Here is a 12,844-nt window from a genome sequence, read left to right as displayed (position 1 = left end):
TAATTAAACAGGTCACTAAACTTTATTTCCTCTCTACTCACCCAATAGAATGTTTAAGTTTTACTAATGATACCTTGACAGTGTTACCTGAGTTGATGCCATCCAGATATACTGCTACAAGTGTACTTAAAATGTTACCACAAAAGACATTATCTAACACACACACACACATCTAAATAAGAAATCGTGTGTATTAAATAATTACAGATTTTGGTTCCTGAATTCAGATGAGCTGGTTTATTTAATATGCACTTCCTGGGATAGAATTTAAGGGAACAATGACATCAGAGCATCGTTTATAGGAGATTAAGTGTTGTGTTCTCAGAAAAGAATGGTTAAGCTTTTAGAAAAATTATTTAGTAACTACTTAGTGATCCCAGGGCCTTCTGACCAGCAAATTCTGTATCCAGCCTGCTTCCCTTGAGCCTCATCTCCATAGACTGCTCACGAGTGATCTGGGAGCCATTCTTGTTATGTTACTACCAACCCACGCATGACATTGACTTCCTACAAAATATGAGTCAATTCCTTAAATAAAGCGTTGCATCTTCTAGGTTCAGTATTGACAAAATGTAGCCTGATTTTTATACAGCTTCTGAGTGAAGAGTAGTTTTTATATCTTAGGAAGGACATTAAAAAGTGAAGTGGAATTAAAAATGAAGGAAGAAGAAAGCAGGTGTGAAGGAGAATTAGCTAGTGTGCACCCCATATGGGGTCTGCAATACCTAACGTGTTTAGTCTTTGGCTGTTCTAGACCTTCCTGTCTCTTTTAGCTCTGTTTTAGTTAGTATCTGTACTCCTTGGATTTGGGGCAAGCATACTGCCCAACACCATCCTCACTAGCCACTTGATATGTGACTGGTTCAAATCGAGGCGTGTCATGATAGTATTATTGCAACGATTTCAAAGTCCAAGAATGATGGAAAGCTCTAAAATAGTCCATTGCCATTTTGTGTGTGTGTGTGTGTGTGTGTGTGTGTGTGTGTGTGTGTGTGAAAACACCGTGATTAAGGAAACTTAAAAAAAAAAAGCAATGGTTTTTCGTGGTTCCAGAGGAATAGAGTACATAACCATCATGGTGGGATGTGGGTCCTGGTTCTGGAAGGCTTCCCATGAAGATCTTCGGCCTGGCTGGGTTCAGGCGGGGGTTCAGGCCAAAGAGAATTGAGTGTGAGTAGGGAGGGGGAATTGCCTCAGCTGCCTCTACCCGTGTCTATGCTATTGTCACCCAGTTGCTTCCAGGTGCTGCGCCTGTCCTCTGCACTGAGCCAAGTGAGAAGCCTGCTAGCTAGCAAGGAGCATGGGAAGGGTCCTGAAGGCGGTTCAGGAGAGCAGATCTCTTCCCAAGTGTTACAGCTCTTGTGACAGAAACTCGGACAACAGGATGATTCTCACACACTTTTACTTCTCCCAAATAGGGTTCTTATATTCAGTTTTGGGGTGGGTTAGGGTCTGGCAGCAGGTAACTCCTATTGGCTTGGTTTGAGAGTTTGGAGATACCTTATCTACATGTGGGAGAGCCTGAGGCACTGTTCCTATGTGACTGATGGTCATAGACTTCTCTGTGGGAGGAGCTGTGGAGGGCTGAAGCTGAGTGAGAGGCACCAGGAAGCCCAGGAGTACCATCAAACTCCTACCATTCCTTTAGGGTCTCAGGGGTTCAAAGCAGACTCAACTGGTACCCCACTGCCTCTCACAGCGCATGGCTCCACAATGGGGAAGATGGTGATAGCGACGTGGTATGGGAACAGTAACTGAGAGCTGACATCTTGATTCTGAAGCACAAGGCAGGGACACCTAAGTGGGAATTGAGTGGGCTTCTGGAGCATCAAAGCCCAACCCCAGTGACACGCCTCCTCCAACAAGGCCACATCTCCTAATTCTTACCAAATAGTTCCTTCAACTGGGGACCAAGCATCCAAAGGGATGCTCTTCTGGTGTAGCCATCCAGCAGCCACGGGAGAACTGGGTTTACCCGAAATGGGGGCTGGAAATGAAAAAAAAGGTGGGTGGGGAAGTGTGGGGAGCCGACTCCTAGCAGATAGAAAGCAACTATCATCTTTGCAGTCATCTCAGACCATATACCCTGACAAGAGACTTGTTTTCAACAGCCTACAACAGCTGAGCACACTCTGATAAACATCTTGTTTTTCCCACATATCTTGTTTTTCCCACATATCTTGTTTTGTTGTTTAGTGCCCCCAGCTGCAAGGCGCCCGTGGTAAAGTACCTTCAACTGTGTTCCCCTGCTTATCCACGACTGCAAGGCATGTGATGAAGTGTATTTATACCCAGGATTTTCCTTTTAGTAAATGAGACTTGGTCACATTCTCTGGCTTGTCTCCATTCTTTGTGTCTCTTCCCCTCCATCCCCACTCTCTCTCTCTTCCTAGACCCTGACCTGCAGACTGGAGCAGCAGCTTGGGTGGGACACAGTGGCCCCCAAGCCCGGCAGTGTGGACCTCAACAGGGAAGAATGAAGACAAGACAAAGTTCTGATCAAGGCTCTAAGTTTAATAATAAGCACAGTGTATATATAGGAAAACCCCACAAAACCCATCCCCTGCTTCAGGTTGGAGTATGTTATAGAACAAGGTCAGCACAGGCAGCCAAAGTTCTATAGCCAGGTTCTCCCATGAGAACCTGCAACTGCAGCCAAGGCAGATGTCTCTGTCCAGGTTGATAAGACCTGTCATGGAAAATGTTCAAGGTCTGCTTAGCATGCTCAAAGCTGGGAAGGCCACATTATGGGGACTATTTGCCAAGTCCAGCTTGGCCATATAAGGATGCCAAGACATTGTTCCTGCCCCTGGAACTAGAGCAGAACGTGGGCCTCTACGATTGTTGATGGTTGCTGTGGGTATAAGTCTTGTTTGTACAATAATGTACATATTTTCATGCTCCTCCTTCAAGGAATATCCTCTCTGTCAAGACTCCATGACAATCAGAGCTGGCATGAGTCCAGAAGGCAAGGGTGTGTCTAATGTCTCAGCAAAATGGTAAACACTGTGACCTTCAGGACAGCCCTCAAGGCTGTAGGAAAGAACTCTGAAAACACGAGATCAAAAATATACAATTTCCCAACTACGCAAGATATAAGGATGCAATATGAATTACATATGGAGCTTCACAGATCTAAAGGAACAGAGGCAGCTGCACTGTGAGCCAGCTTGTCAGAACGATATCGAGGAAGGAGATAAAGAGATTTAGAGAGTGTCTATCTCAGGCAAGATCCTACCTAGCTGAATTTTTTTGTTTATGCTTACAAAGGTAGACAGATTCCTGAGTTCAAAGTCAGCCTGGGACAGCTGTAGTTTAGGTTTAGTTTAGTTTAGGTTCTGGAATTGTAGTAATAGTAATTTCAAGGCATGGTTTCATCCAGTTATTTTATTGTATGTTCTTGGGCTTACTGTCTCTAAGAATCAAGAGGCTGGGGATGTAGGATGCTGATTCATGGGATAATCAAAGAGAACTTGAGGTAATGACTGGGCTTTTGATCTGTAAGAGATGAGCTATCCAGAGAGGGAAAAAAAACCCAAACAAACAAACAAACCCGGCTGTCTCAAGCAGAGAGCTGTTTGGAGATCTCCAGAGAAAACTGACTCCAGAGAGAAAAGTCAGCAAAGCTGTCTTGAGCAGAACATGGGCCATCAGCTTGTAGTCAACAATTTAAATTTGAGTCATTTGTTTTGAGGTTCTGAGACACCCCTTCTCTCAAGAACCCTTTGCCGAGCCTAGGCAGGTCCCTGGCAGCCATTCTTATCTAGTTACTTACTATTTTGGACTAATACTTCAGATATATGAGGCTATACACACAGAACCTATTTCTTTTCTCATGTGCTCAATAGAATGCTTTAAGCTATGCATGTGGTTTGTGTTATTCACTATTGATGCCCAACCCTGACTAAAACAAGGCAAAATATTCCAGGCAGCAATATTTCACAGAGAGTTTATATTCATCATAACTGATGGTGGCATGAGACACAACATCCTGTGTATCTGATTGCTGAAGGCACTGGTAACCGGGTATGAGTATATACATGATTCAGGTATGTGTTTTGCGACTTGTGATATTTTACTGTGTGAAATTACTAATTCTCTAAGAACTTTTTATATAATGATGTCGAATCCCTTGGTACTCCTTGCTTTAATCCGTTGTTACATCAAGAATTGCAAAGTTATGTTTTTCTGCCTTCAGAACTTCTTTCTCAACTCTTCTATTACCATAAGGCTTAGGGTGCTGTGGTTACCCAGGTGTCCCCACCAAGGCAGCAACACCTTTGGGTCAACAAAGGACAAGGAGATAGACCACTCCAGAGACAATTTCAGGGAATGGCATTTGCTTTATTCTATGTGAACAGCTACTTACATATTCAAAGCCTATTGATTGTGATGGGTTAGCACCTTAACTTGGCTTAGGATAGTGAGGGTTCATATCTCCAAGGTCTCTATGTGGAAGAGGTACATTGAAGGAGATTTGGAGAGAGCTTGTCTGCATGCCAGCTACAGGTTCACACTGCTTCAGAATTCAGTGTCCTGACTTCTGGGGTATGGTATTGTAGAGTGAAAAATTATAAAGACCATTTTGTGAAAAGTATTCAGGCTTTTTCTTTACCCTAAACCTGAGCAAAAGAATACAAGTTCCAGAAGGTGAAACTGAATGTAAGATTTTCACTGCCCTGGGACACATTCCAGGTGGAGGACATTATCCCTGAATCAGAGGACACTTGCTAGATTAACATTCCTCAAGCCTCAGGGAAGAAAAATAGTTAATCTGAAATAGTTGGTAAATGACAGGGCAGGGCACAGTGACGTGGTAAAGCTACATTCTTGAGAGGAATGAGTGTGCAGAGCGATTTTCACATGACTATGGATCATTTGGGCTGGATTCCTCTGGAATGTTCCACTGTTCTTGGTTACCCCTTCCTCCCTTGGTCTTCCCAGTGTTATGTTCAAAATTTGTAATACAACCAATCATGTGTAACTGCGAGAAAATGCAACCAATCATGTGTAACCTCGCGAAAATGCCTTCCTTTCCCCACCCTATGCTATATAAAAAAAAAAAAAACCCTCAGCTTGGGGGCCTTTTGTCAAAATTCTGTTCCTGCGTGGACGAGCAGTTTTGACTGTTGGCTAGCCAAATCTCCCCAATAAACCTCTGCTGATTGCATCCAGGTTTCTCGTGATTTTTGAGTGGTCGTGATTTCCTGAGACTTGAGGAAGGGTCTCCCGAGTTTGGGGGTCTTCAGTATCTCATGCTTCTTATTTAGAAGTGAAAGGTCCGGGACTCCCCAGAAGGGAGGTCCACTTAAGTCACAGGATAGCATGCACCCAAAGGACACACGAGAGACCGTCTTGCTGTAAAGTACATGAGGTGGTTTATTATATCAGAGCTCTGGGTCAGCCCATATCCCCATATCTCACATAGGGGATAGAGGGACTGACCTCGTGGCTCAGGGGTCTAGCGCTTATATATGGGCGGGGTGGGGAAAAATCGAACTTTCGCTTGGGTGAACAGGATTGGTTGTTTTACTTTTTTTTTTGAACACTAGCAGGCCGTACCATGGGGGCAGGGTATAGTTCCTCCCTTGGCCAGTCAGTTTCTGGGATGTTCTTAACAGGTTTTTGTCTTGTAACTCCTCCTCCTCTGTAACTAATTAGATGGGCCCAAACCTGCTGGCAGGCACTTTTAACTATTTAGGTTAGGGAAAGGGCCCTGTTATTATTAGTTTCGGCCTATTGTTTGAGGCTTGATTCACATTCACCTGGAATGTGTCCTGGGGTGGTGAAAATCTTACATTCAGTTCCTCGTTCTGGAATCTGCACTTTTCTGCCCAAGGTCTAAGGTGAAATATCTACACACATTTCATAAAATGGCCTTTATAATTTTTCACTCTACATAAGCATGGTATGCTATTTCCTATACTTGGGCACTTTCTTCTTCAGTGGACATCTTTGAAGAGCAGGTGGAGAGAGTTTAACAATGAGACAAGTAGGGGGGCTGTGAATGTGAACTTTTGGGCTTCACTATTGTATGACAAGACTTTTTCCTAGAGAGATGCTACACACACGTCTTTTCACTCCAGATACGGAGCCCATGACAGACCAAAGTACAGATATTACCGAAGTCCAAATTGGGGAACTAATGAGAATTATTTTCATTTTTATGTTATTTACAAGAGTATGGAATGAGGGGTTGTTTACAGGAGCAGAAATGACTCAAAGACATCTGCATCACTAAGGCCCACCCCAGCACAGGTAACAGCTCACAAAATCTGGGAACCTGGAGCACACTGCACAGCCTGTACACATTTCAAAATGTTGGGGAGTACCTCTTCCAAGTTATTCAGTTGGTTTAAACATCTCCTAGGCAGCTTGGCTGGTTTTCTGCTTTTCTTCCAGGCAGCTAGCCTGATTTCAGAGTCTTCTTTGTAGCCAGGTTTGTCTGAGAGTGATTCTAAGCTACTTGGCTTATTTACTCTTATGAAGAAAGGGTCTAGTGAATGTGTTCAGTTTCAGGGACTTCCTGCTGCGTTTTTTGAGTTGTTTGCCATCTGGTTTTTTTTTTTTTTTTTTTTTTTTTTTTTTGTTGTTGTTGTTGTTGTTGTTTTTTGTTCTTCCCCAAGACAGGGTTTCTCTGTGTAGCCCTGGCTGTCCTGGAACTCACTCTGTAGACCAGGCTACCCTCGGAAGGAACTCAGAAGTCCGCCTGCCTCTGCCTCCTAAGTGCTGGGATTAAAGGCGTGCGCTACCACTTCTGGGCTTATATATATTTATTTATTTTACTATGTATATGACTATACTGTAGCTGTCTTCGGACACACCAGAAAAGGGCATCAGATCCCATTACAGATGGTTGTGAACCACCATGTATTTGCTGGGAATTGAACTCATGACTTCTGGAAGAACAGTTAGTGCTCTTAACCACTGAGTCATCTCTCCAGCCCAAAAGTGTTCACCACCACTGCCTTGTTTATATTTACAACTTTTTTTTTTTTTTTTAGACAGCGTTTCTCTGTATACTTCTGGCTGTCCTGGAACTCACTCTGTAGACAAGGCTGGCCTTGAATTCAGAAATCTGCCTGCCTCTTCCTCCCAAGTACTGGGATTAAAGGGGTGCGCCACCACAGCCAGGCGTTTACCATCTGTTTTGAGGAGCTTCCCTGTAAGGTGGAATGTAATAGTCGTGGAGGAAGCTACTACAAAATATTGATAAGGCTATGGAACTTGTTATGAACTCATATTATCTGTGGCTACCTGCACAGGATGTATCCAGGCAAACCTAGGCACAGATGAGGAGGTGCAACCCAAACCCCATCTTTTACTGAGGTCACAGAATAGAAGTCACAGGCATGTAGGTGATAGATATTTGAGGGGTGAATTTCAGAGAGCAAATACGGGGGAACACCAATAAGGAGGCCAGCAGAGAAGCTTAAGGTGGATGAGAATATAAATGGCCAGACAGGCATGAGGAAAACTTGAGAAGGGAAGAGGCAGACGTCAGGCTCCAAACATTGTAAGATACTATAGTTATCAGTGCCAAATATTGCTGAGAGTTCAGGTAAAACACAGGCTAAAAGGTGTCCTCTGCTGAAGCCTGTATTGTAGTAACAATAACCACGTGTGAAGGGAGTGAATGAATAATAAGAAGCAAAAGGAGGAGGACATGGCCACTCCTAAAGTAAGGAGAAGATTTGTATTGTAGATTTAAGGGCGGGGAGGGGGAGGGATAGCCGGCAGAGCAGAGTCCAGGCTAAACGTGGCCAGCAGACTAGACTGGACCTCAAGAGGCAGGTGGGGGTTGGAGGAACAGCAAGAAGGAGGTGTCTACCAAAGCGGCCCAGGCCAAGTGGCCAAAGGAGAGTACAGGGTAAACAAATGGCAGGATTAGATAGGGAAGGGTAGGACAGCCCTGGGGCTGGAGAAGTTCAGGGTAGGGGGCGGGGTATGCTAGCCATACCTAGTAACTGGCGTGGGCTAAGGGATGCTGGGAGAACCTGGAAGCCAGGTAGCATTGATATGTTAAATAGGCAACTAAGGAAGACAATACTCTCCGGTTGGATACCTAACTGGTAACATTCAAACTGTGTAGCTAAGCCTTGGAAAACTTGGGCTTCCGTTCTTGGCATCAAAGTTTTTCTCCCAGGAATATTTCCCAATATACCTTAGGAAAAGATTTTTCTCAAAAGTTGCTTATACCACAGTCCCTCTGCATCTGTGGGAGGCTGGTTTCTGACCTCCTCAGATACGAGGGAAAAGGCTACAGAAATAGTTTTCGGCATTGTTCAGAGAATGGCAAGGAAAATGTCTGAGGGCTGGAGAGATGGCTCAGCAGTTAGGAGCTCTACCTGCTCTTCCAAAGACCTAGGTCCATTCCCAGCACACACGTGGCAACTAAGTATACTGTTTGTAACTCCAACTGCAGGGGAAGCGCACAGACACACACGCAAGCAAAAGACTCACGCACATTACAAAAAAAAAAAAAAAAAAAAAAAAAAAAAAAAAAAAAAAAAAAAAGGAATCTGAAAGAAAGATGCCATTACAAATGGAATTTCACTTAAAAGTGTATTAAGTGTATTTGACCTGCAGATAGTTGATCTTATGCACGTGACATTTGGGTATGACAAACGCCTTTATTAGAACACAGCACCACAGTTTTGGGGTTTAGTAAAACATAGTTTTTAGGATTAACATTAAGGTAATTACATAATAAACAATAACCACAAAGTAAAATAGTATTTTACAGCGCCCCTCAAAGGACACTGTGACTTTTAAATACTATCCCCGCATCTAGAGAAGAACCTTGGTATTCAGTTTTTGCATCATTCTTTTGTTCTTTATTTCCTATCTCAATTACGCATATTCTCTGGGCTACAAGACCCCACCTCTTGCTTTACTGAAAACAGGAACTAGGTTAGCTTTAAGAAGTCGAGGAGAGTAGTTTATAAACGGGAAAAGGTGAAAGGGCGTCGAAAGCTATTAGAACCAGTGGTTTCCAAAGCGGGTAAAGCATAAACATGGGCTAACCAGGCCATGCATTAAAATAAGAAAGTACATCCCAACGCACAGGGTATACAAAGGGACCTAGAAATCTACCTGGATCAATGCCCTAGGAGATGTAAATTCAACTTCTCTGCGGCGTGTAAGGAGGTACCCAGCCGTCGCCACCACGCTCTCCAGATTAGAGATTCACTCATGTGTTTTGGGTGGCGTCCCAAAGTCTTTAGAGGCCTCTGATGTGTTGTCTTTAAAAGGGTGAGCAGCGGATGGCCCGCTTTCCCGGGGTTCTCTGCGCCCAAGAGACGTGACCTTTCACCGCGTTTCCCCATCCGCAGTAAACGCCCAGCACCTCTGAAAAGAGCAGTTCTGAAACTGTCAGCAGCCAGTCCGCAGTGGCACCTCCAGGAGGGCACCCACCCAGCCTGCGTGTCCGCCCTGTGTCACTAACCCTCCCCTTGGGGCGGGGCATCGCTCAGACCACGCCCCATGTCACCTTCCTCCTGGATGTTCCCGGAAGCGGACCCGCTTTACCCTGGCAGAGCTGATTGGTTGCAGTTTTGGAGACCGCGCGGGGTTTTTGTAGAGTTGTTTTGGGCTGAGTTCGCAGAGAAGATAATGGCCGGGCAGGGTGTTGTGCGGGAGCTGCTGGGCCCTCTGCACCCATATAAGAGCGACGACGAGGAGGACTGTGCGCAGGAGGAGGACGGGGAGCAGGACTCGGAGTTTGTGGATGCGGAGGAGCTGTGCAGCGGGGGCATCAAGGCGGGCAGCCTCCCTGGGCGCATGAGAGGTAAGCGAGCGCCAGCTAGGCCGGGCTGGCAGGGTCCAAAGAAGTATTTTCGATTCTCACTGCCCGGGCGCCTGGCATCCAGTGCAGTTGACAGACCTGTGGTGTGGCTGGCAGCTTCCCCGTACTTAAGATGTAGTAGTAACTGTGGTAATGGCACATACTGTGTTAAGCTTGGTTTTGACATATATCATCTCATTTAAAGTTAACAGTTGGAGGTAGTTTTACAGTCGAGGAAATAGATTCGTGCCTTTATTCCCACCCAGAAACAGAATCCTTTAATTATTACACTACACTGGCTGAATCAGAGATGGAGTTCTTTTTTTTTTGTTTGTTTGTTTTTTTGAGACAGGGTTTCTTGTGTAGTCCTGGCTGTCCTGAAAATCACTCTGTAGACCAGGCTGGCCTCGAACTCAGAACTCCACCTGCCTCTGCCTCCCAAGTGCTGTGATTAAAGGTGTGCACCATCACTGCCCAGCATGATGGAGTTCGTGCACCATCACTGCCCAGCATGATGGAGTTGTTTTGAAACAACTTTGAGACAACGAGGGTGCGTGTGGAAGCATGGGGCTACACAAACACACGCATACACACATATACACACATACACACAAATTTACACATACAGCATCTACATGCATATATAAACATACACATTCACACACATATACACTCTTACACATACATATTATATCTATGTCCACACATTCCCACATACATGTTCACACACATACACACATTCATACACATCCACACACACTGTATTTGCATGGTCTAGTACAGTAATAGCATGCGTGGCAGCTGACTATTGGCAACTTAAACATAACTATAGTTGTGTTTGAGTTTAAATACGAAGGATTACATGTTCTAACTTGCTATCCTGGCCAAGCATTTGCTACTGGGACAGGCCAGGGAGAGAAAATGGCAAAGTTGCCTTTTCAGTGGAAATAATACTCTTGAATTAAGCAGCTATTTTTTTTTTTAAGATTTATTTTATGTACATGAATGCTCTATTTGCAGGTACACCTGCATACCAGAAGAGGGCATCAGATCCCATTACAGATGGTTCTGAGCCATCATGTGGTTGCTGGGAATTGAACTCAGGACCTCTGGAAGAGCAGTCAGTGCTCTTAATGGCTGAGCCAGCTCTGTAGCACCTAGGCAGACATTCTTTAATCAGAGAAGTAGCCACAACTTAGTACCAGACAGCACTTGGAGAAGTGATATTCATGAGATTTAGACACAGCTTTGCTGAAGAAGTCAGCTGAGCTGAGCTCTGCAGTAACTGTAGGAACCAGCCAGGAGATGCAAGTACCTTTGAACAACTTTATGCAAAAGGAGGCACCTTGGTAAATACCTTAAGACCTATATAAAGGCTGATACCGGCTAAGGGGATGGTGGTAGACAGACTGGATTTAGAAGAACACATCCATGGCTTGCACTGTGCTTAGTTCCAGAATGAATACACAGGTGGAGCAGCATCCTTTGTAGACAGGGAGTCAGCCAGAGAAACGGGCAGAGTTAAGTGTTACAGGTAGCAGGTAGATGTTTGTATGGGTGCTGCCTGTGTGTATGTGTGAGGGGATCAGAGAGAGGGAATGCTGGGGGAAACCTTTGCAAATTTCCTGTTATCTCCCCTTCTCATTTAGTGTCTATTCCTGATGAAAATACTAAAGAGAAATGTACCGTGTATGGACGTTTCCCACTCCAAGGTCCATGGTGGCGCGTGAAGGTCCAGGTTGTGAAACCGGTGCGATCCAAGAGCTATCAAGTTCAAGGCTTTCCGTCATACTTTCTGCAGGCTGATATGTCACCACCAGGTCAAAAACATATCTGTTCCCTTTTTCTTAAAGAATGCAACTTAGCCCCTGAGCACATACAGGCATTTTTAGAATGGGTAGATAAAGTGTCAAGCTTTGAAAAGCTAAACTTTGGAAATCTCCGGGAAATGTTAAGAAGTTTCTACATAGAAACCGAAAGGAAAGATAAAAAGCAATCTACACAGCGTGACCAGAGTGATGAGCTGAAAGTGGAAAAATCATGTAAGTACAATTTTTATGGGTGAGTTTTTGTGCCATCCAGACATTCAGGGACTGGAGTGCTTCAACTCTTAATTTTGCCATAACTTCCACAGGATAAATTGAGTATCTCTAATCAGAAATTCTGAAATGCTCCCTAAAGTAGAACTTCCTGAGCCTGGGCATGATACTACAGGTGACGTTTTCTGATCCTTATGGATGAACTCTGTCTCATCTACAAAATTATTAAAATCTTTTACACGGTTTTTCAGTCTCTGTGTTTGAGGTGCATATGAAAAATAAATGGGCTGTATATTTAGGCTTGGGTCTCATCCCCACACCTTCTTATAGGTAAATATTCTAGATTCTGAAAAAAAAAAAGACCCAAATATTTCTCACAAGCATTTCAGGTCGAGGACACAATATCTCTCACAGCCTGCAGGCCATGTGTGGCCAGAGATAGCTATGAGCATGGTTCAAGGGAAAATAACATTATTCAAGATAAGATGTTTAGCTTGGCAGTGGTGGCATGCACCTTTAATCCCGGCACTTGAGAGACAGAGGCAGAATGATCTCTGAGTTCTAGGACAGCCTGGTCTACAGAGCTAGTCCCAGGACAGCCAAGGCTACACAGAGATACCCTGTCTCGAAAAAACAAAACAAACAAAAAGATGTGAGATGTATTTATATATTTATGTTTATTTCTTTGTGACTCAGTTGTTTGGTTTTAAGACATAAACCTTTTATGTGACGACATCAAAAGTTTGAGCATGCCTGGGTCCTCTCGGAAGTCAGTTTGATGAAAACGTTGGGTTACCTTTGGTTTTTCTCCTCTGCAACATGGATTCTATATGGTGATCTTCAAGAATCGGGGCTTCCACCTTGAAATTGTGGTTCTGTTTCTTGACTTTTGGGTTTGTGGAGAGTACTCTGAGTAACTAAAACAGAATTCAGTTTCTGTTTTTAAGAAGACGGGCAGTGGTGGCGCACGCCTTTAATCCCAGCACTTGGGAGGCAGAGACAGGTGGATTTCTGAGTT

General features: G+C 44.2%; 1 protein-coding gene across 2 annotated transcripts in view; it reads left to right on the top strand.

Moving 5' to 3' along the window:
• The first annotated feature begins 9,368 nt into the window (after window positions 1-9,368).
• The window catches only part of Helb (DNA helicase B), a 28,771-nt gene continuing 25,295 nt past the window's right edge, over window positions 9,369-12,844 (top strand). Inside the window, exons 1-2 of one of the 2 annotated variants that reach the window (XM_076920338.1) lie at window positions 9,369-9,790; window positions 11,437-11,829. In XM_076920338.1, coding sequence (XP_076776453.1) covers window positions 9,487-9,790; window positions 11,437-11,829 — 697 coding nt within the window. In that variant the 5' untranslated portion in view covers window positions 9,369-9,486. The remainder of the gene's footprint in view (window positions 9,791-11,436; window positions 11,830-12,844) is intronic. The other variant, XM_076920337.1, reaches the window with a different exon arrangement.

The sequence above is a fragment of the Arvicanthis niloticus genome, chromosome 22, assembly GCF_011762505.2.
Source record: "Arvicanthis niloticus isolate mArvNil1 chromosome 22, mArvNil1.pat.X, whole genome shotgun sequence".
In the NCBI taxonomy this organism is placed as follows: domain Eukaryota; kingdom Metazoa; phylum Chordata; class Mammalia; order Rodentia; family Muridae; genus Arvicanthis; species Arvicanthis niloticus.
The sequence above is the reverse complement of the archived record's forward strand: the minus strand, read 5'-3'. Positions and strand labels throughout refer to the sequence as shown.